At 44.5% G+C, this 24,578-nt stretch overlaps 1 protein-coding gene across 2 annotated transcripts in view; it reads left to right on the top strand.

Moving 5' to 3' along the window:
- oxsr1b (oxidative stress responsive kinase 1b) overlaps window positions 1–24,578 on the top strand; it is a 61,510-nt gene that overhangs the window by 2,288 nt on the left and 34,644 nt on the right. For both annotated transcript variants that reach the window (XM_048266135.1, XM_048266134.1), the window contains exons 2-3: window positions 11,806–11,918; window positions 20,533–20,641. In XM_048266135.1, the coding sequence (XP_048122092.1) occupies window positions 11,806–11,918; window positions 20,533–20,641 (222 nt within the window). The remainder of the gene's footprint in view (window positions 1–11,805; window positions 11,919–20,532; window positions 20,642–24,578) is intronic.

The following is a 24,578-nucleotide window of genomic DNA, read 5'->3' as shown; positions in this document are numbered from 1 at the left end:
AATCATATCCGGAGTTATTAGAAATTAGACATGGTTGTCTAATTTGAATTAGTAGACCACATTGCATCATATTATGTTTAATTCCTAAATATACTTTACAAAATGGGATGAATATAATCACACTCACAAAAACTTTTGTTCTGCATGAGTTGTTTGGAACACTTAAAAAGCAGTTAGGTGACACAGACAACTGCCTGCACCTTATTAGACTTAAGTTTACCATTATATAACATTTCATTTACAAAAAGGATTCTCATTTTACAAAGTGCTAAATGGTTGTCTCATTGTTTTCTTTTGGTTTGTGTATCATAGAAAAACTTGTAGCTCAAATTCCAGACAGCCTACTAAAGTAGTGGCCATTGCTGCGCAATTAGCAGGCATGTTAGTGATGATACAGGGAAGAAAAAAATGCTATAATAATAATGAAAACCCAGTTCTAAAATATAACATGCTTGGTGTATTGGCACACATAATGAATGTGGCAGTGCTAGGCTATAAGTTGCTTTCTGGTTTGTCAGGGTGATATGTCCATACTAAATGGTCTGCCTGTTTGAAAATCCATATCAACAGCTTGCAGTGCTTTTCTGTAAGTGACCTCTAATATATTTTCTGGATTTATCGCACATGTTAATCATATGACTGAAATGATTCTGTAAAAAAAAAAAAAACACTTAGAAGTTACTCTATGCATCCTACAGCTACACAAATTTGACTTATCTTTGATAGTTTTATGGAGGTGTAGAAGACAAAATGAGTAATCATACGCGTAAAAGTAAAATACCTGCTGAGTCAGATGTTTCTTAGCCATTAAACTGCCTTCATGTGTGTGCACCAAAGTTATGTCTAACACTACTGTAAATCAATAGATACTCAAGGCTTTATGACATATCAGATAGGTCATTCTAAATTGTACAGGTTCAACCCTTTATTTTTCATGGATTGTTTTTAATCCTTAATATTTTTGTTAGATTCTTGCATTCTTGTCAGGTTTTAAAGTACTGCTGTAGTGTAAGATCCTGCTCCAGCCACCCTACTCCCCGCTAAATAAACCATCATGGCACAATAGCAAAGTGTAGTTTTGTTTGGAGGTCAAAGCCCCACATCAGGCCTGTATGGTAGCGGGTGCAGTACAGCAGTGTGCAGTGTTTCCCAAACACTGTCCTCCCATTGAAATCTGTCCAATCTGAGCTAATTCTTCATGGGCCGGTTCATTCTCCTGCCTGCCGTATTGTTTTGGGCTGTGCTCACGTTGATCCAGTTACGTGGGAGGTCTTAGCCTGGGATTACTGCTGCTGTTCAACCTAAAGAGCATGGGAGAAAGCTACTCAATACCACCCTGGCCTGGCTGCACCTCTAGTGCAGGACAATCAGGTCATCTGTGCGTGAGCAGGATTGGATAGATAGATTGCCAGATACTGCATCTGCAGATAGCCCTGTCGGAGGTTTCTGGTAAAGGTTTGGCTCTCCGTAGGCATGTCAGCAGATTGTGGAATCACACTGGTCGTGTCACTAAGTCAACAAGGAAAGTCAGAAGGGATCTTACACAGGTTGAGAGATGCTTGCAAAGTAAAGATAATGTGAAAATGTTGCAGGGTGAGTATATGCTGTTGACAGAATGTTAGACAGAAGGTATGCTAAGACACAGCATATTGGGGCAGCCGTGGCCTACTGGTTAGGGCATCGGGCTTGTATGCCGGTTCAATCCCCGACCAGTAGGAAAAATGTGGGTGGGGGAAGTGGTTAAGCACTGGTTGCAGTGATTAGTGTGTGCTTCACCTCACTGTGTGTTCACTGTGTGCTGTGTGTTTCACTAATTCACGGAAAATAAATGCAGATAACAAATTTCCGTCACAGGATCAAAACAGTATATTTACAGATATACATATTGCCCTAAACAAGTGTGTTTACCTCAAAGGTCCATTCAGCTTAGATTCCTTGGTCAAACTCAAATTAGTTTATGGAGGCTGATTTATGAAAGGTGCTAAATGAAATGGATAAATATAATGAAAATCCATGACAAGGAAAAGTTGGTTTTTCAAGTTGAGTTTGAATAAGCATTGAGAGCAACATGTAGCGTGTTGAGTGGAGGCTGGATGCGGGACTAGTGAACTGACAATGAGAACCTGTATAACCTGTGTGATGGCCGCTCAGTAGGCTTACCGCTGTGGCCCATAAACTTCTCACCCGCTGAACAGCGTGTATGTGCACTCGCAGCATGTGCTCTGCAAGACGTATGCTGTAGCCCTCAGCCAGACAGTTTTATTTTGAGGCCTACATTTTTCTAAAATCTGTAGTGTGTAGTGTAGCTTTTTAAAAGCAGCGAGCAACCATAGCTTACAGCATGTTGTCTCAGAATTAGAAGGTGAAATCTCAGAATAATCAGTGTGTTCTTTCATCACTGAAAAAAGGAAACTTTTTTTTACATTCCAATTTATGAACACAGTATTGATTGTGGTGAAAATCAAGCTTGACTTGTGTTTTGAAGCTGAAGTACCCAATTTTGACTAAATCTGTTGAGGTTTATGAAAAGTCTCTAGAATTCTCAGGTTTCACCTGGACAGCAAGGGCATGTCCCCAGGGAACAGGAGCATTTCAAGGAATGATATTTAGAAAGTCTGTGTTACTTCAAGACCTTCATTTTACCGCAGTGTGTTACAAATAACCCTGACTTTTCCAAGAAAGCTTGGTCCACCGAGATCGCACCAGATAACATGCTGCTTTGTAGTGTGTAAACTTTGATAAAAGGTCTTTTTGTGCAGCAACCATGTGTGACGTGTCAGTGCGCAAGAAGGCCAAGCAAGCCAGCAGAGAGGGTGGTTGTTGATAAGTCAGAGGCCAGGATGTTTGAGGCTTGAGGAATCTCAAGGTTGCAGCTTATCCCACTCATGGTGAAGTTAATTAGTTTGGCTCAGTAACCCACCTACCTAAAATCATTAAAACCGTTGACTTATAGTTCCGCACCGAAGCCTATGTATTCTGCAATTCTGTCACTCTCAAATAACCCCACGGAATAATACTAACAGCTTTGCCTCACGTAAACTTATCTGAGACTTGATATCAGCATTAAGTAGTTTGGACCGCATTCAAGCCTTTGATGAAAGGAGAAACCAAAAGATTTATTATTCACAGGCCTTGAAGTAGTCCATGCCCAAAGTGGCCATGGGTATTGGGTCTTTTCACTGTCTGGTCACAGGATATTCATTAATAATTAAAGTTCTTCCAATTCCAGGTGTGTAGCAGCCAGCCAGGTGTTACATTTTTTTTTCTTTGATGCTTTCTAGGCCCTGTAGTGACGGCACAATTTCAACATAGTCAACCTTTTATGATCACCCTTTTATCAGCCTTGTTGTTGACACCATTGTTATTCTAAGCATTACCTCTGCTGATTAGCCTTACCTCTTAATCACATCCGTCCACCATATTTTTTTTATTTTCTTTTTTATTTTGAATGATGTAGGCTACATTTGAAGTTCAAATGGTAGCAATAGGGAACTGGATAGTCTTTAATTTCAGACTTTAAATGTCAAAAAATAAAATCAGCAGCAAGCTGATCTCCCCCACACCCTTATGATGGCCATTTTCTTATGTACAACCTGCCAACCCCCAACCCAAAGCAGGAGCGACCAGCCTGGCTAGAAGCAGAACTAGCTGACAGCTCAGCACATTTCGAAAGACACATTATCAGTCTCCCGTTTTAACTCTGCTGCAATGGAATCTATAGTTTATATATTTGTGTGTGTTCATGAACAACTGTTTTCATTTGTTCTTGTTTGCAATCTTGTGTGGTTGTGGGAAATTGGCTGTTAAACCCTGATAAGAGCTGTTCTCTTCCGTTCCCCATTTGCTGTGCGGATTGGATGACAATCAGGTGACTCGTCTGAAGCAGCAATCGCTCAGGTTACTGGCTTGACATTTCCGCTGAACTGATGGTGGATATCTTAGAGAGATCTCCCTGGCTTACCTTGCCCATGGCACCATCTCCATCGGAGGAAACCACTGAGAACTTTGAACTTTGACACAGCTAAGCCTCTTGTGTTAAATATTGACATGTGTTTCCTCCAAGTGCGTTGGACAATATTTCTAACATCTAACATCTCTTCTTCCCCGGTGTTGCTATTATGAACTTAAACAACATTTTTTTTAACCTGAGGAATAAGAGATAAGATAAGAGTTAGAGAAAGGTATTTTTTTGTACATCCAGCTGGATGCTTGACCTAAATATTTAATTGTATGTGATGTCTGCAAATTCATTAAATTGCTTTTAGCGTTTTGGCAGACACGTCGATTCCACTCAGTGGGAATTCGCTCCCTTTTGCTTCTGCTGTTTCATCTCAGCATGACCTGTTGAAGTCGGTTAAGACTTTAGTCCTGTCTCCAGAGGTTAATTGCATCCATTCCCAGATGTTGTCATCGATTAATGATCGAGAGAGTTTGATGTTGCCTTCCCTGGATTAAGCATTACATTCCCAAACACACATTCCAAGTTTCCTTTCCTTTACATTTTTTTTTTTTTTTTTTTTTTTTTTTTTAAAGTCGAGGCTGGAAAAGTTCTGCTCAGAAGCAATGAGGCCTCTCTCTTGAGCATGCTCAGCTCAGCAGAGCTATTGTTTTGGTTTCTTCCCAGGGGGAACAAGGTCTTGTTATTACATGGTTCCCGCCCGCTCTTTCCACCTCGACGAGCATTGGATCTCATCGGATATAGCCAAAGCCTCGCTCCGTCCGCCCCTCGGCCACCTTCCTGGGCCGGACTGGAAACCAAACGACTGTCCTGTGTTATTGTGTATCCACTGGCAACCATGTTTTAGTCATTGCCTCATCTAAACTCCAAGGGTGTCCCGTTGCAGGGTTGTGACTCCGATCAGGCGATGATTAGAGAGGCAAAGGCAGAGTGCCGTAGCTCTTGGAGTGGAGTCACATCTGTCTGCCTCTCTCTTAACACAGCTTTTCCAAGCACCTTTTGTGTTCATTCACTGTCGTTAACCTCTGGGTTCTGTCAGGATTTCGGGACTGTTCTGAAACTACTCTTCCTCTGCCTCTGTCTATCTGTTCTTTGTCTCTCTCTCTCTCTCTCTCTCTCTCTCTCTCTGTTAGGTGGCAACTGGTGGTGATTGTGAGCCAAGTGCGACATTTCTCATTGTACCTTGGAATAATGTGCGGAATGTGTGTGGGGTATGCCGAGGAAATGTAATAAAGGTCCGCTGACGTCAGCCAAGGGGTTTGGCCCCAGGAGGGCAGGATATGCAAACAGAGAGAACAGACTCTGAAGAAGGAGAGCATTGACTTCTTATCCTGCTAAAGAGCCTGATGTTTTGGTCTGAACCCAGAGGAGTTATATTGGGAGCCTTAATTAATATCATTCAGATTTTTCCCCTCCCTCTCTGCTTCTGTAACCAACGTTCAAAGTTGCTAGAGAATTAATGTGTTTGTTGAAAACTAGGTCTGTGCTTGAGGCCATAGGCATACGCTTAATATCCTGACTCTAGCTTCAGTGCAGCGATTGTCTGCATTACCTCCTTGATTTGGTGTAACTACCGCACAGTTGTTGTGTTATGACCTGGAGGGGAGCTGGACAGTCCCTCTCCTGCGGTTGAGTGTCAGAGGGGTCTTCTCAGGTCAGACTACACAGGGGAGGCAGATTCCACAACTGAGGTGCCCAGATCGGTTCAGTTTGAAATGCCCATGGCTGCTTAAATAATCCAGATCACATGCAGCTCTCCTCCTAGCTTGTAGACATCATAGTCTTGCCCTCTTCTGTACTATCATCTACATCAGTTAAGGGATGATGTATAGATCAAGAATATTCTTTCAAGTTTACTGTGTCAAATTCACTTTTTTTTAGACAGAAGAAGGCAAATAATAGTATCTGCTTTCAGCTGAACACGAGATGCTCACGCTGAAGCATTTTAATTGTTTAGCAGCATTACCTCAGATTAGATCAAGTTTTTGTAATCCACAATGTGTGTGTGTGTGTGTGTGTGTGTGTGTATGTGTGTGTGTGTGTGTGTGTGTGTGTGTGTGTGTGTATGTGTGTATGTGTCTGTGTGTATGTGTGTGGTCCTCTGTGCCAGTTTCCTGCACAGGAATATGATATCAAGCTGAACTAAATGTGACTCAGGGGCTCCTGCCTTTGAGACCGCTTCTGGGTGGTAACCTAATATAGCCTAGGGCCTCCTCTTCGCTGTCCCCCCCAGAGACTTCCATCTCCTGTCTAATGAGGGTGCTTCAAAGAGGAACAAGAGAAATGGAAGGATTTGCCTCTTCCTGACAGTAAACATTCAGACTGGTGACTGCAGCCAATAGGGGAATGGAGCCATTTGAACATATGGAGCCTGACATTTTGACAGTGGAAATATTTGCACGGATACGCCGCTTACAAGACATGCACAAATTCACTTCCTTTTGTCACTGACACAGGCTATTCCAGTGCATGCGACCTTATGCAACCTTGAAGGACAGCTGACATATGCTGGTCTCTTCCTGTGGCACCCAAGTTGCAGAACATCACTTCTTCATGTCAGGTCTTCTCCCTGTCCACACCTGTGTTAAGTTCAGTGCCACAATGTGACCAAAAGTGAAAGGCAATATTGTGTTGTGTATGTATTAAGTGCAGTGCATTTAAGTGAAGAGCGACCCTCTTTTAAATTTCAAAAGTTGAAAACATACAGTACGGTATGTGCGAAGTCTAAGCTGTAAAGTCTAACTAAAGCTAATTTTATGAGCAAGATCCAAACAACGGTGGGTCCGCTCAATGCTCCCATATGCCACGATAGCTTTAGTTCTTGCATGTGACACTTTGCTCATTGAATGACTTTGCACTTTTGGTCTCCCAAATTTACCATAAACCATGGATGCCATGTCTAGTTGTCAGATAAGAACATTCATCAGTTCGTTTAGAGTAGTCTCTCTAAGGTTTAGACACTTGTGGCAGCATTTGATTTCAAACCATTTGTAATCTCAAATCTGCAGCTACAGCGCATAATTATTGACACCCCTGGAAAAAGTTAAAAGAGGTATTGAAAAAGATCTTTTGGCATTTGTCATTTTTACAAGTTTTACAATGAGATTAATGAGGAAAAATCCAACCTTGAAGGGAAGCACATTTCTTGTGTAAAGAAAATAATACATAAAAAAATATTTTTTAACAAAACATTCATGAGCCTGGGAATATTATATTGAAAAAAAATGAGATCCCCTAGAAAATCGGATGTCTATCAAACAAAATAGTCATCATCGCCTTGCTTCCCCTGTTCTGTGATTGTTTCCCTATCTCAGGCTAAAAATTTACTCCATGGTCTCAGGCTGCCTTAGCAGCGTGAATCAGGAAGGGGCAGCATGGGAACACCCAGGCTAATATTATATTAGAACCCCTAGAAAATCTTGCAAACAAAATGTAACTTGTGACTTTTGATGTTTTAGTATGATGTTTGTAACTTTTGATTACCAGGGGTGCCAATGAATGTGGAAGGTGCTTTAGGTTTAGGAATACAGGGCATAGGATAAAACATGACACTATCATTCCTTTATTATGTTGTAATAATATAAAAAAAGGTGACCACTTGACTGTCAAATTCTGAATTGGGCTAGCTGTTCCAGTGAAGGATAGAGCCTCAGTAGTTTATCTTGTAGTGTTATATTCGGCTCCTCTACTCCCCTTTTTTAGTGGCATAGCTTTGTACTGATTGTTGGCATGCGTTGATCTGCTCATGTAAGCCTCTCAGTTGGGTTATGTCAGCTGGTTCTTCTTTGCTTAATTTCATTTAATGTGGTGACCTGGTAACCAAATATTGAATTATTTGATTTGGACACTCTTCATTGAAATCTGCACTCAATAGCAGCAAATGCAGTCCCAGTCGACAGTAAACAACAGTTTTCTACTTTTCTGTTTCTTTTAGCAAGTCAAGCCTGCAACGTTGCTTGCCAGGCTTATGGTGAGCGTTTTGTTCCATGACTTCTATAGTGTGCTCTCATAACAAAATAAATATTTTCAGTGCATTCACACTGCTTCAATTTTCAGTTGGCAATATGACAGGCATATAGTTTCACACCCAGGGGGAGATGCACTCAACACTCTGTGATGGCAGAGATACACTCCAAACAACAAGAAGTCAAAGGCCCATTTTCTTACAGTGAAGAAAATATCATTAAACACATTGAATCATATCCAACCTGTGATTGTGTCAGTGCTGTGCTATGCTAAAATACAATTAAGAACAAGAGTGCTCTGCAGAGGCCTGTTTGATATTCAGAATGTGCGTTATCGGGGAGCTGAGTTGATTAGGTGCCTGTTTGAATATATTCAAAAGCCGCTTAACTACCGCAGCGCTTCCTCCAGTTATGACGCCTTTGATTTTTAGTTCAGAGAATGTCGGAAGACCAGCGCAATGGAGCCTCAGCCGGTTAGGCTGCGGGAGGGTTCATTAAAGGGTTTCTCTGTAAGAGGTTAGTTTCATTTGCTTGCGGGCCAGATCAAATCAGGACATTTCTTCAAAATGAATCTGCTGCTATTTTTTCATTTTATTAGAACATGGATTTGTAGAAAATGTGGAAGCCTAGGTTAACTTAAGAGAGACCTGATATTTTGAGAAATAACAATAACAGCTGGGACTGCGTCATTCCGATTTTTCTATTTGTCTATTTTGTGACCTGCAAGCCCTTGACCCAGATAGTTGGTTTGGAGCATCACTTACAGTAGGCTCATCCTGTTGGGACGTGACCTTCTCTCCCCAGTGATGGGTGTCGAGTCGACTCTTCCATGACGACCGATTGTTTGTTTATGTGTGGGAATTTACACTTGACCTCTGTGTGGATGCTGGCAGGCCAACGCGATTGTTACCACCCGTAGCACACTAACTGTCTATCTAGTCTTTATGTCTGTCATATGTGACCACTTCCGTCAGCCTCAACTGATATGTCCATTGTGGAGTACAGTTTATAACTTTATTGCTTGATTTACTGTGACTGTCCTTGATTGATAGTGTGGTTTTGCATTTGGTTCAGGCTACATAACCTGAGTTGTATAAAGGTCTCCGTAGATGGTAAGGAAATATACTTTATTTCAGTCCATAAATCCTACATGTTATGTTTGTTTAGTCACAGGGTTCAGAGTATGTCGTGGGGTTTAGTTGTGCAATAAAAACATTTAGCCTAAGCCCATTTGAGGTCCTCATGTTTTTTGGGCAGGCCAAGGCATGTCATGTCTCAAAAACTATTTCAGTTTTTAATTAAAATCAGAACTACTGCCTGCTTTTTCCTTCCTTTTTTAATCCATAGTACCCCTGCTGGGTCAATTAAAATGGCAAACAATGAAGACTTTGTTAATATCTTGGCATACAGTGGGCCTGGGTGAGTGACGAAAGCTGATCAAACCTCGAGAACAGAATTCCTATATACTGTGGGAGATGAAACCCCCATCCATAATGGAATGTGCTCGTAAAAATGTCACATGCAGAGTATAGGCCTGCACCAAGCTGAGTTGAATTTTTATGTCTCTCTGTGTGTGTATAAGGGGACTAAAAAGAGAGTAAGAGATGTGAAGAGAAAAGGCAGATCAGCACATTTGTTAATTAATGATGATCGCCTTCCAGAGCCACAGCGTTGCTACATTCACCTTTTTTGATCTCACCAAAGAAGATGATCATGGTGTATTGAAGGTTCTCTTGAGTAATAATGACCAGGTACAAACTAGGCATTAGCCCAAGGCGGTCACAAGCTCTGACTGTATTATGGTATGTGGACTCCCTTGTGCTGCAAAGGGAAGTTACATGTTTTCTAGTTTTATTCTCTGTCAGCTTGAATATATGATGTTGATGTTGAATAAATTATGTCTGATCTATAATCAGGATTGCACCAACAAAACAGTTAGGCAAATCAGTCTTTAAGGATGAGCTCTCGCTTTAATTGACCAAAGGAGTCCCTGCACCTTACTTGTGTATATTTGTATAGTTCTTAGCAGATGCTTTTTAGTAAACATTACATTAACATTAAAAGTAACCGTTTTAAGCAGTCATAAGCCTAAATACTACTACTACTACTACTACTACTGCTACTACTACTACTACTACTAATAATAATAATAATAATAATAACTACAACAATAATAAATACCAATATTAGTAATAGACTATGTAAAAAAGAGCAACAGAATAAAAACATTTTCTCTCTCACCTCCCTGTGGTCCCACAGACACCGTGAAGCTAGCCTACTAGCTACCTGGGATTAGCATCTGTCTGGCTGCACCTTTCAGAGGAATTCTCTGTCACAAGTCTAAATGGGGAGTTTAGTGTCAGTTGCCCAGTGACCTTAACGCTGTATAATTAATTGATTAATTGTTGACTGTCAAATGAATTGCCAACTATTTTGGTAATTGTTAATTGGTTTATGTCATCTTAAAGGAAGCTACTTAAAATTCTCTTGAGTTCACCTCTTTCAATACTTAAAGGACAATTCCAGTATTTAGCACTTTGAGTCCCTTTTCTGGTTTGTTTTAGATGAACTAGAGTGGTGGACATCGAAATTTGGATGATTGGTCCTGTCTCGACTTTTCTGACTCGTTTTGAATCGCCTTTGACTAGTCAGAGTGGCTGCCTACAGGCATGCTCTTGTCAAAACAAACCAGAAAAGGGACTCAAAGTGCTAAATACCGTAATTTTCCTTTAATTTACTCCTCTGAATATCTTTAGTGTCTGGACTAAAATGTGGACGAAAATAATCGTTAGCTGCAGCCCTACTGGCCACTGACCTTAGTCAGGAGAAATCTACCAGGGAGTTCTAGGCGCACCTGGAGGCGAGTGCTCGGCCACTGTATAAAATGTGTGCCAGGATGTAATGACCCTCTCGTGTTGGCTCAAAAGAGCAATGGAGTGGTTTAAAGAGAGACTAATAGAAAGACAGGAATTGATATGGAGAGAGAGAGATATAAGTATATATACTCTTTTGATCCCGTGAGGGAAATTTGGTCTCTGCATTTATCCCAATCCGTGAATTAGTGAAACACACACAGCACACAGTGTAGACAGTGAAGTGAAGCACACACTAATCCCGGCGCAGTGAGCTGCCTGCATCAACAGCGCTCGGGAAGCAGTGATGGGTTAGGTGCCTTGCTCAAGGGCACTTCAGCCATGCCTACTGGTCAGGGTTCGAACCGGCAACCCTCCGGTTACAGGTCCGAAGTGCTAACCAGTAGGCCACGGCTGCCCCCAATCCATATTATGGATATATAAAGAGAGGAATCAAGGTAGAAAGAAAGAGAACCACAAAGAGAAAGGGAGAGAGGGGTGGAGATGGAGAGTGAGAGTGGCAGAGAGGGTAGTAGGTAGTGAGAGAGATGAGCAGAGAAAACGAGGAAGGAAAGGAGGGCTAGAGAGAGCAACAGAGGCAGGGGGTGCATTAGGTTCACCACCCCCCCCCATCAGCTTATTTCCCCGTAGCCTGATAAATAAGTGATGAAGCTTTGGCATAAAACAGCGCCTGAAAGAAAAACGAACAGCTGGGGTGCTGGGCCCGTCTGAGTCCCTCGGAAAGTGTGCAGCCAACGCTGATGCCCACCCCTGCCAAGCACAAAACCTCCTCCAATAACCCCTCAAGCCATCCACCACCACCACCACCACCCGGTGGGGCAGATGGGCTTGGCGAGGACAGATCAGACAGCAGCGGCACAGAATACTGCGAGCGGCGGGGGGGCTTTGCCCATTAGCTCACGTTTGTAGCTGTCAAAGGGCATTGTGCTGCTGGCAGTGCTGCAGTGAGGCACCCACCACTCATCTAATCCTGTTCTTTCTCCTTCCCCCTTTCTTTTTTCTGTTTCAGGGAGCGGAGCCACCGCCGTGGTCCAAGCCGCCTACTGTGTGCCCAGGAAGGAGAAGGTGGCCATCAAACGCATCAACCTGGAAAAATGTCAGACCAGCATGGATGAACTCCTGGTACAGAATAATTTCTATGAAATTGACTCACACCTCTTGTAACAGCATGCCTAGAAACTATTCTGGTGCATTTAAAGTGTTGTTGTGTATTGTGGCTGTCAGCTTGCTATTAGAAACTCTGTATAGTTTTTCTTGTGTGGAACATTGTTGGGTGAACTGTAAAGGAATTCAGTAAAGAATCACATGTTATTAGGCCTATGTTATATCCTTACAATAACTCCCATAACACAAGCATTCCATAGGAATTTAATAGATTTCTCTCTTTTTGGAGGACTCATCCTGCTGAAATGTGACGCAAAAAAAATGTCAGTATTAAATGGAGCAGAGGTTGCCTTGAGGACAGTCTTTTTGTGTATCGCTTGTCTTGCTTTGGCCCAATCAGTTGGAGCACTTCAACACTGGAGTGGTTCTTATGTCAAGCAAGGAGGTCGTGCCAGGAAACTCTCACTAAATCCCTTGAAGAGTGCTTTGGTGCATGCCGTTGTTAATCACTTACCGTAGTCCAGCCTATGTCATAGTTTCCTGTGTAGTCTCCTTGATAAGTACAATAGTGTTTTCTTAAATAACAAACTGCATAAACAATTAGGGTAGAGTTGTGTTTCTAAGATGCTTAGTTACCTTTAGTATAAGTATAAGTATAAATACTCTTTTGATCCCGTGAGGGAAATTTATCCCAATCCGTGAATTAGTGAAACACACTCAGCACACAGTGAACACACAGTGAGGTGAAGCACACACTAATCCCGGCGCAGTGAGCTGCCTGCAACAACAGCGCCGCTCGGGGAGCAGTGAGGGGTTAGGTGCCTTGCTCAAGGGCACTTCAGCCGTTCCTACTGGTTGTGGTTCGAACCGGCAACCCTCCGGTTACAAGTCCGAAGCGCTAACCAGTAGGCCACGGCTGCCCCCTTTTTTATTTCTTTATTTCTTTATTTATTATTATTTTTTTTTTTTTATGCCTAATTTGAGCAAGTCAGCCCAAGTGAACATTTGTGGTTGCCAGTAAAACTTCCCCCTTTACTTCCTAAGGAATTCTCCCATATGGATGGATATGACTGCATATAAAGTGATAAATGACGTCCTAGAAGCATTCCATCTTGTTCATTAAGATAATTTGTGCTGTGTAAACCTATAAAGGAAAACTTTGAAAGGTCACCCGCCCTTTGAAAGTGTAGCCTTGTGGTGTCAGCAGTGGCTTGCTTTAATGTCAGCTGCTTCTTTGATCCCTCGTGACCGGTGGATTTGAAGGAATCGGGTGGGGGGGGTTTGGTTTGGGCAGGACGGGATGGGCGTCAGAAGTGGAGGAGTGGGCTGCTTCGTGCTGCGCTGTGGGGCCTCTGGGAAGCGAGTGGCTATTAGCTCGTATTTGTGATTTAGTGGTGCGCAGCACGGACAGGGGCAGCTGGGGGACCCAGAGGTTGGCTTCTCCCGCTGTGGGCTTCGTTGTTCACAGAGGAGAAGGAGAAGGACCCTCCATGCTAATATTAGTGCCACCACCACCAGCCGCAGCAGCAGCCAGCAGCACTGCTGGCTTAGTTATGGACACCAAGTGGCCGTGTGTTTTTCACTGGCCAGTGAATGGAGTCTTTATCTCTCTCTCTCTCTCTCTCTCTCTCTCTCTCTCTCTCTCTCTCTCTCGTATGTCTCTCTCTGGCTCGTCTCTCTCTGGCACTCTCTCTCCCCCTTCTTGACTAAATCAAAGCCCTCTTAAGATAAATTGGGTGAATGTTGGGGGGGCTAAGATTCTTGGAAAGAGTGGAAAAAACCGAGAGGTCAGGTTTCCTCTTGACTTTGGTACCCCTTTCCACCACCCCCACCACCCACCGCTCCTGTTGGGCTCCCACTTACATCTCAAGGAAGCATTAAATGAATCCCAGATTCCCTCTGTAGTCTGTACCCCCACATCATTTAGATTAGGGGTAGGCTATACTTTCTGGACCACTGCTGTGGCTAACCTCAACCTCCCCTACTCCTTTCCTAGAAAGGATTAGATCATTTCAATGCTCTTTCAGCTAGGAAGCAGTTCCTAGATTTACGCCGCCCGTCATTTGATGTGGAGGGACCTGGAGTATCGTGCGGAGTGCATCTGTCGTGTGATGACCCTCGGCAGAAGAGAGAGGGAGTGTGTGCTCTCGCCGTCCTTGTGCACAGTATGGCTCGGGCATTCACTGATGTAATGGGGCTTTCATAGAGGCCCCACTGTGTGTGCCAGCATGAGGCTGGCATGACTGTATTGTGACGGGAGGCGACGTGCGTTCCTCGTCTCTCCTTATCACATGGGGAGCTGAGCTGAAGATCGTGCCTACATGGACCAAGCTTTGTTGTTGTAGATGGGCGGTAAACATTTACAACCACTCATAAATATTGCACATTATTTAATCACTGGGCGTAGCCTATAGGTTTCATAAACATTCTTTTTATGTGTTGCTCAGGAAGCAAGTCAGTGTGTTAAGGTATTTAATTGTTGGTTGGAGTTGTGCCGACAGTAGTAACCGACAAAGTGAATGAACTAGACAGTCAGGTCTGATTATCAGGAGACTGATCTGAATACATGGTGCATGTGTGTAAGGCCGTCTCTATAAGACACAGTGAATTCTTTCACTTATCTGCCTGCCATTCATTTCCTATCCCACATATGATAATAAAGATTAAAATCCTCATTCGTCACCCTGCCATGAGTTAGTCACTCAGTCTCCTCCTCTCTGCGCTATGCTGGAGGCCTTTGCTCTGATCTATCCACAGGTGCCATTTAGGGGGTCTGCGTGACTGACTCAGCGAAACTGCCGCCCTCTTCCACTCTCTCTCTCTCTCTCTCTCTCTCTCTCTTCCTCTTTCGTGGCATCCCTCACGATGAGACGTGCCTTTGATCTGATCAAGTGCCAGGCTAATGAAACGAGAGCTCGTGCCTTTGTTTTCTCTCCTCCGCCTACCCGTGAGCCAAGAGGCGAGGGGCTGAGGGACGGGCAGACAGGAGGGTGTGTGTGTGTGTGTGGTGTGTGTGTGTGTGTGTGTGTGTGTGTGTGGTTAGATGAGAGGTGGGCCGGGCGTCGGCAGCTGCCGCGGATGCCTTTCTTTCAGCATGAGATCATCCCCCGCAGGCCCAGCTGCCCACTGAGCGGGCACAATGAGAGCCCAAGCGTGTCTGCCTGCTCCGGCCGGACGCCTCTACTTCAAGGGAAAAGCACGCAGTACAGTTATCCCGTGGCAGTTAACATCACCACTCCCCTTAATTAGAAATTGTTGCATGCAGTTGTTGATGTCAATTAACTATGAATTGCAATAGATGGTGGTGTTCACATTTGTTGACCCTACAGCATTTGATAGTTGTTGATATTGTAGTTCAGGATTTCATTTTATCTACGATAATGCTTATTAAGCTCTTACATTTAATATATAGACCTATTTCTTTACTTAATGTAGGAACAACTGAATTTATTCATGGCTTATTCTTGATGAAGTTCAGAGTTAGTCTATGTTGTCTATACTGTCTGTGAATAATGCTACTTTAATAGAGTATTCTGTTCTACTCTATTGAGCTCTATTATTCTACCATTACGCTCCATCATGTGATCTTTAAGACATGCAACTTGATGCATAACCTTCTTCTGGAAAGTAAAACCCTGACTCTCAGCACACATCTGCTACATGATGTGAAAGAGACGTCTTCGTTGGGGGGGGAAAAGCATCCAGTGATGCCATAGCGTTCTGACACACGCCTGACTTCACATGTTGAAGCCACTGATCTCAACCGTCCTGTATCTAATCACTCTGCTGCGAGGTGTGGTCTTGGCAGGAGTCCGCAGCCATAGCCAGCCTCCCACCCCCTTTTTTTATGCACGCTTACCCACGCATTGTCGTACGCATGGGGCTTACAGCCAACAAACGTGTTCCAGTGAGTTAGGGGCGAGGAATATGTACCCAAACTAAGACCCGTAGGCCCGTAAGTGTTGTTGCAGCCTGGCAGTGAGTGGCATCGTGCTCGTTTGTTGAGCGCCTGGTGCCGGTGATAGAGCCTGTCTGGCCGAGACAGATGAGGGAATTCCCCAGTGCCTGACAGGCTGTCACTGCTGCGCCTGCTGGCTGAGCCTGGTCTGTGTTTTATCACACATGAGGATGGAAGAGCTCCCTGGTATGCGGCTGTGTAATTGACTGGCTTGCCAGATTTCATTTCCGTAACCCACATCCACCTTGGTAATCACTGCCGGGGAAAATAGGCATAGTTGAAATGCGCCACATTTTTTGCATAACAGTGTCCTGTCGTCAGAGATTAGAAGGGATAGAATTAAAGCAAGCAGGCAAACTGGCTGTACAATAATAGCCTCTGACCTTTGCTTTGAGTTGGATGTGTTTGTAAATGAAATTTACATGCGTGAGAGGTTGTGGCGTGCTAAATGTCATGGTGTAACTGGCAACAGTACAGTGTAACATAAACAAACACCATGGCCCATAGTCCCAGGTCATGGTGACTGAGAGGTCATGGTCAAGTATAGTGGTGGAACTGAAGCTCATTATTTCTTCGCACTTGTTTCCATTGGAGTTTGCCATTTAATGAGCAATGGTGTACTTGTGAGTACAGTCATGGATACTAACCATAATCTGATTTATGACTGTTGGTTTTCCTTTTGATTTTCAGTTTCAGTGCAACAAGCAAACCATCTGTTTTCTGTCACTTATTGGCTTTTTTTTGCATTTACCCACCGGGAAGTTTTTTTTACGTAATCAAAGGCCAAGCCCGTCCATCTTGAGTCAGTAGTCATACTCAGACACTGTTATTCGCTGTATGTTTTTCTCTGTCTGACTTTTCTCATTATCGGTTATGTTTTTGGTGTGTGTTGATTTTCCCCCCTCTTTGTCTGTCTGGTTGGGAGTAGCCTGTATAAAATACCAGTGCGGTGTAACCAAGGCTGAGGAAGTACCCATTACATTTTGAAGCAGATCTGACTCCTGGGGAGGCTTGATGAATGTAGTGTCACTTTCACTACCATTGCTAGATATGTCCTGTTGCATTTTGCTTTTGCAGAGGGCTTTCCCAGTGACTAGTGTAGATCTGGCTTTGAGGTTTATTTGTACGGGCTGTTCTTTTAAGAATGGGTTGGTTCTTGATTTTATCTCTGTGAAGAATGCTATCCGGGAGCACTTCGTACAGACGACTAATGGAAAATGCCCTATAATTGGCAGCAACCAGGTCGTTGCATCTAGATTCGCTTCCTCTGGTAATTTCACTACAGAAGAATGAATAGGTCACTACATTTGTAATGTCAATATCTGGAACATCTTGAGCCCTGTTTCATGCTTATTGTTGCAAAACAAAAAAAGAACAACTTAAGCACTTGAAAACCTCTATTGTGTGTTTGTGTGTCAGGGGACCTTGATGAGTAATCACAGGGAAGTATCACATTGAAAAAGAGCCAGTGACATTCAGTCCAAACACACAGACACACACACACACACACACACACACACACACTGCCATAGTGGCCGAGGGAGGATGTAAGAAGAGAGCACTTCTACAGGCGCACAATGACAGAACAAAGGCCCTCAGTGCCATGCATTGGGAGAGTGGCGTGCCCCCTACCCCCCCCCACACACACACACACACACACACACACACACACACACACACACACACACACACCTCCCCTAAACCTCCCCTGTCCTGTCGTGTCCTGGCCTGTGGCTGTCCACTACCAACACGAGCGGTAGTTGCGCTAGCTGGCTCCAACCCGCCGACTCCCCTAGTTTTTGTGTGCGAGAGGAGACAAGATCGCTGCCGCCGCGGATCCTGTCGACCGTTTGAACCGCCAGCCCAGAGCCCTGTAGCCGCAGGGCTGGTGTCATTGTTATTGTTCCCTCCCTTCGCCTCCAAATGCAGGGAGGAACCGTGGGGTTGAGGGGCGGGGGGCTTGGGTGTGGGGGCTGTGTGGAGACAAGCGAGCCGGCAGACGGGAAGTGATTGAATTGTTTGATAATTAAATCCAGCATTTGTGGTGGTAAGAGGAGTGTGTGTGTGTGTGTGTGTGTGTGTGTGTGTGTGTGTGTTTTGGGGGTTGCATCTAGTACTGAATTTACACACTCATTTTTGTTTCACATAAAAGTTTTTTTTTCTTCTCCCCCAAAAATCCCCTGCTCAATCAGCTTGGGAGTTTATACAAGGACTCCCTGGATTGGTCAGGCCGTCGGATGGACGATTGCCAGGGATACCGTGTTTTAAATTAGTGCCACAGCTGCCCAGAAACAGCCCAGCCGGCCGTTTGCTCGCCTTTGTGCAAAGTGACAACTGTGTGTGAGAGAGAAGACGCCGCAAGCACAATATATGTGTGTCGTGTCTGTCCGTGCACAGCAACAAAGGCACTTAGGGAAATCAGTTGCATAGACAAAAAGTGTGTGTTTCTGAATTGAGGATTGTGGTCACAGAGCTGAACAGGAAGACACACACACACACACACACACACACACACACCATCTTCATTCAGCGGCTCCCTCCTCACACCAGCGTAAAATATAACATTGTGTGGAATCCACGGGGGTTAGTTGTGGGGGCAAAGTTGTCATCGCTTCCTGGAAACTATAAGCTCAAGTCCACACTTGAGCTCATCACTGGGTGGGGTGAGAAAGAAAAGTGGGTTGACCGTATTCATTCACAACAGACGGATGATTCAGAGTGAGGCACTTTGTTTTTTTAATTCACTGGAACATTTCCAGGATAGTGAAATTTATGAATTTATCATTCATTTAGAGGCTTTTGACTTCTTACTTAACATGGCTTTCTTTTCAGACCTTCCTGGATTATGTAGGCGCCGTCTGATTAGCAGGGCCTGAAGTGTGTGTGTTGTTGTTTGTTGTTGCTGCTGCTGTTGTTGTCATTGTTTATGCATCTGGAGAGTTAGAATTTGGTTCACATGACCTAACTCTTGCTGAGGCCCAGGCAGCTCTGTCTGTCTGTCTGTCTGTCTGTCTGACTGACTGACTGACTGATCCCATGACGGCACGGTCCATTGCTGCTGGCTCAGTAGTGATGAGTCAGTAGAGACCGCGATGCTCACTAAAGTGTGCATGTCGCGATAATGGGAGGACAGGATTAAATTAGCCTCACTCACTCACTCACTCACTCACTCACTCACGGGTCGGTCGATAGATTGATCGTTTTGGGGGAGATGTTTGGAGCCATCCCAGGATGACTGGCTCAGAATAGGACCTCTCTGCTTTCTCATGCTGCTGTTTGAAGCGTTATGTAAGCGCTGTCTTCACCTTAAACAGAATCACATGAGTTGTAAATACAACTTATCTGCAAAACGGAGCTAAATAGGCAGAGGTGGTGGATCAAATAGTGAATTGTGTGTGTGTGTGTGTGTGTGTGTGTGTGTATATAGTGTGTGTGTGTGTGGGGGGGGGGGGCGCGACTCCATCTGTTAAACGAGCTTGTGAAGGGAGCTGGAGTGATAGATTGGCCCGCTCCAGTGGAATTACCTCAGCATTGACAGCAGCAGCGCTTTGCTCTGTTCTTGCAAGCCGCTGGAGTCTGACACACCACCACGAAGCTGCTAAAGAGTGTGTGTGTGTGTGTGTGTGTGTGTGTGTGTGTGTGTGTGGGGGTCATAGCATGCCTGCTGTTTTTTTTTAATCGTTGTTATGTATTTAAAAAAATCAATGTTAAGAGATCTTTTTTTTTCCCCTTCCTCCCTCTTGGTAAACCATGACGCCTCCCATCCTGCAGTCCTGTTCAGTTTAACTGGAATTGTGGTGGAATTGAAGTGTGGGTGGGGGTGTGTGTGTGTGTCTGGCTTTCGTTTGTTTTTTCGGCGTTGCCTACCTCCTACTGGGAGACAGCAACTTCCCCCTTGTCACGGGGAAAAAGAGAGAGAGAGAGGGTGAAGAAGTGCTCGGCAGCCACCTGTGGAGTGCAAATATCTTTGGCGCGTTATCTCGGTGGTGGCTGACCAAGGCCGTGGCACACTGTTGTTTCCGCGGCGCTGAGAGCAAAAAAATTTAGTCGCTAATTCCAATCCGCAGGGAGTAGCCGGCCGCACATGCAGAGAGGACTGCTTCAGTTAATCAGTTCCACTATATGACCTAATGAAAGGCAGCAGTCCTGTTTGCCTCCGAGGGTGACAATTTTCTACCTCAGATCATTAGTGCGAGAAATGTCCTAGAGAGAGAAAGGCAGGCTCGTGCATTTGTATGTTATGATTGGTTAACAAATCCATATCTGCTCATCTGGCCATACATTTGGTGACTGCACAGTGTGTTTTGATGGCTTTGTGCGATTACTCGACCAGAGGTCTGGTTTATCTCCAATCAGTGAAGGATATAGGTGGAAATTGGGTCACAATTAGGTTAGACGTTGGCTATAGGACATATGGGACGGGATCATTATTCCAGTGTTGTTTTCTCCAGCGCAAGGAAATTCAATTAGTTAACTTATTATGCAGGCTATATGTTTTTTTTTTTGCATGTTGATTGCAGATTCAGCAAAATGTTTTGAAAAAATAAACCCATGGTAGGAGGAGGAGGAGGAGGAGATGTAGGAGCAGGAGATGGCGTCTCATGGCGTCTCCTGTGGTCGGCCATGTGGGGTTTGAGATGTTGATGGGTGTGTCTCTCTCCTATCTGTCCACAGAAAGAGATTCAGGCCATGAGCCAGTGCCACCACCCCAACATTGTCTCCTACTACACCTCGTTTGTAGTGAAGGATGAGCTCTGGCTGGTGATGGAACTCCTCAGCGGTGGTAAGTAGCGCTTTTCTCTCTCCTACCCTCTTGCTCCCCCCCCTCCCTCTCTCTCTATCTTCTCATTCCCACTGTCATTCTCACTGTTTCCTTTGGTAATATTTTTTTCTTTCTTTCTTTCTTTCTTTCTTTCTTTCTTTCTTTCTTTCTTTCTTTCCCTCAAAATCAGACCTACCTTGTCATCTGTTTTCGTCTAGCATCTGAGCAGCGGCCATCCATCTTAAATGGACTGCTTGGATCCTCCCCGGTCCTTATCTGAGGAAAGCATTTTCTAAAATAGTTAAGCCTTGCATATGAAATCAGTCTGCACGGCTGAGGGAGCCTATTTTTTCCCTGCCCCACTTTCTGTGGACTGTTGCAGTGGTGTACAGGAATGGAGAAAATAAATAGCTTTGGTTGAAAGGCCCATTGCTGGCGCTTGATGGATTGGTGGCTAGTCGGCGAGATAAAAAAAAAAAAAAAGAAAAAAAAAAACCTGTTTTCATTCTCTTCGTCAGAGCGCGACATTTTTCCTACTTCAGCAGGAGGTCGCTTGAGTAAGACATTTGCAAAAAGACAAAGAAACATGCAGAAAAACAAAGAACAAAGTACACAGTAAGCTGTACTTCATGTCAGGTGCACCAAGGAGGAGGAGTGGATGAGGCTGTTTTCTAGCTGCTGCACCCACCTACTCTAGCAAATATTCTGACCGCTCCTTAACCCCTCCCCATCCTCTCAAGCACCTGCAAATTACATCTGTCCTCGCACATAAACACATTTGTGTAAAGGACACAAATTTGTTACTTTTTATGAGGGTCTCAATTAACATTTAGATCTCATATATCCACAGTTATGTGACACACTGGAATTTGATCACATCATACCTTCAGAAAGTAGCAGTGTAACACTTGTTATTTCTACATTTCAAGTATCTAATACTTTTTTTTGCTTTACCCAAGCTCATATGGAGGATTTCATTGTTCAGATTTTTTTTTTGTCAGTGATGATGTGTCCAAAAGTTGCCTGAATAATCTACTTTCAGACAATACCTAACTATGCATCTTTTTAAACCATGTTCCTGAAAGCACAGTATTGCAACATTTGTGTGTGTGTGTGTGTGTGTGTGTGAGAGAGAGAGTCTCTGTGTGTGTGTGTGTGCGTGCATGTGCGCGACCCAGCATGTAAGAGTGAGTACTGTGTCCTGGACTCCCCCATGGGCCCTAATCACAGAGTGGAAGTAATAACAGCCCCCAGATGCTCAGACAAGCACGGCACTCACACAGTTGCCTAGAGAGCCCAGGGGGATGCGGGAGGAAGGACAGGTGTGTGGAGAGCATGGCGAGAGTATAATAGTATAGTATAGTATATATACTCTTTTGATCCCGTGAGGGAAATTTGGTCTCTGCATTTAACCCAATCCGTGAATTAATCCCGGTGCAGTGAGCTGCCTGCATCAACAGCGGCGCTCGGGGAGCAGTGAGGGGTTAGGTGCCTTGCTCAAGGGCACTTCAGCCGTGCCTACTGGTCGGGGCTCGAACCGGCAACCCTCCGGTTACAAGTCCAGAGTGCTAACCAGTGGGCCACGGCTGCCCCAGAGGACCAATCTGCAGCTTTTTGACAAGTTATTTTCATTTTCTCTCTGCCCGTTTTGTGTTGCCACCAGAAACTGGCAATTTCTAATGAGAGAGAGCTGCAGGAGTTTCAGAGCCCTTGATGATAGGCCTCGCTTAGAGCCTCTTCTGTCTTCAGCTGACGCGAGCAACGCGATGCCAGTGTGTTCTGTGATTACCCACTGCTGCCCAGTACCAGCGCCTGCTTCATTTGTCGTGCTGACAGGATAAAGCCAGCCTGTCGCGGTAATAGCTACTCATTTAACAGGCCCCCCTTGTGTCGTTGTTGCCTTCTGCAATGACGGGTTTCTCTCTCTCTCTCTCTCTCTCTCTCTCTCATTCTCTTTCTTTCTCTCTCTCTCTCTCATTCTCTTTCTATCTCTATTCCTCTATATCTCTATCTCTCTCTCTCTCTATCTCTCTCTCTTTCTCTATTTCTCACTCTACCGCTCTCTCTTTCTTTCTCTTTCCCTTTCTCTCTCTCTGTATCTCTTGCTGTGACGGGGAGTCCAGCTGTCTCGACGGGCTCTCCCAGCTACACTGTAAATGCCGACATCGTGGAAAACCACCCACCCAGCTGGATCCTGGCATCGTGCCCACCGCAGAACAGCCATAGAAACGGCGGTAGGCATCGGTCTCCATGGCGGCGTCTCTCCCATCCCTCCCTCCTTCCTCGTCTCGTACCATTAGTGAGGGTGGGGGTGGGTCCGTTCCTCCGCTGTCATAGCGCGTGGAAATAAAATGATGATCATTTAACCATGAGCCTCAGCGAGATGGAGACAGAACGAGTTTGTGGTTTTATTGTCCATTAGCCGGCATGCTCACAGCACTCGGGCGAACCCGCTGGCAGCCTCTGCCGCCAGGCATTACGATCCCAGGATGCCACCTCACTGGGCACTGTGGGCACTCGTGATAAGGGTGTTTGGGCGCTTTTTCCCCCCTTTCTTTTTCTCAAAGCCACATGAAAATGGAAAATGAAAGGAAAAAATGTGGTTGAGTGTCCGAGGTGAGCCGTTTAGGTATGGTGCTGATTAAAGCAATCTGTAGGCTTTGCAGGCACTCCCACTTGACGGATGACCATTCATTCCCATGATATTTTTTGACAGCAAATTGGATAATAAGTCAGTTACTCTGACAGCGGGCAGATAGACCACTTACAGTTAGAATGTAGGATGTAGTGACTAGCTCTTGTTAATGAAGGGCCAGAGTGGTAAGAGCATGAGGAGCATGGGATGAAAAAGAACACACACCAAATGGATGCATTAGATGAGTCAGTCATGCTTTAACACCTGATCTCTAAAAGGAAATACAGTCAACGTTCAGCTTGCTCAAAAGCTATTACCTGCCAGATGTCCCATGGTCTAGGACAGGTTAAACATTCCAAAGCTGGGTATAGCCTGGTTACCTATTTACTTCTCACACTCTCACACTCCCAAAAGCTACCCACTTGTGTGCACATATGCACAGAAATTCAGAGAAACCAGGGATGACCTAGTTATCCATTCACCTATGCATTGTCAAAAGCACACACGCCCACACATTTTCAAACCCAGTACAAATATGTGTGTGCACACTTAGAAATCTATATGCTTCTGCTATATGTCCTTGCACGTGCAGGGGTCCATATACACACCCAGGTATCCTCACCCTTCACCTCAACCCAGCCATCCTATCCCCAGTGCAAAGGTGTATCCTATATCCCTGAGAAAAGCACACAGATCAATAGGCTAATTAGCATATAGCGTAAAGCACCAAAGGTCCTCTCCAATCTTGGGTTCATTCGGAGGGATACACTCTTCACACACCAAGCTTTCCCCCCCCCCCACACACACACACACACACACACCTTACATCAGTGGTTCTGTAAGTTTTCGTTGGCAGGCGTCCAGGACATAGTCATCTAACTCTTGTGGCGAGAAGGCCTGCGGAGGGGAGGGTGGTGGGGTAGGGGGGGGGGGGTGTTGTGCTGAACCAGAAAGGGACACACCAACACACACATACATAGACACACACACATGCACATTTCTTTACTCTCACACACATATGCATCAAACCCTTGTTCTGTATCTGTCAAACATAGTTTGTTCATGCATGCATTCAAACACATACATAACCCACATCAACCACACACAAGATACACAGTTTTTATATATATATATATATATATATATATATATATACACACACACATGCATACACAGATACTCACATCTTGCATAATCACTTACACACTAACAAACGTGTTCCTTTTCTCCCACATTCTTTCGCACATAGACACAGATGTGCGTTCACACAGAAATTCACTCTCTCTCTCTCTCTCTCTCTCTCACACAGAAATTCTCTCTCTC

This window comes from Alosa alosa, chromosome 16 (assembly GCF_017589495.1).
Source record: "Alosa alosa isolate M-15738 ecotype Scorff River chromosome 16, AALO_Geno_1.1, whole genome shotgun sequence".
Classification (NCBI taxonomy): Eukaryota; Metazoa; Chordata; class Actinopteri; order Clupeiformes; family Clupeidae; genus Alosa; species Alosa alosa.
Note: the sequence above shows the minus strand (reverse complement) of the source record. Positions and strands in the feature narration are given on the sequence as shown.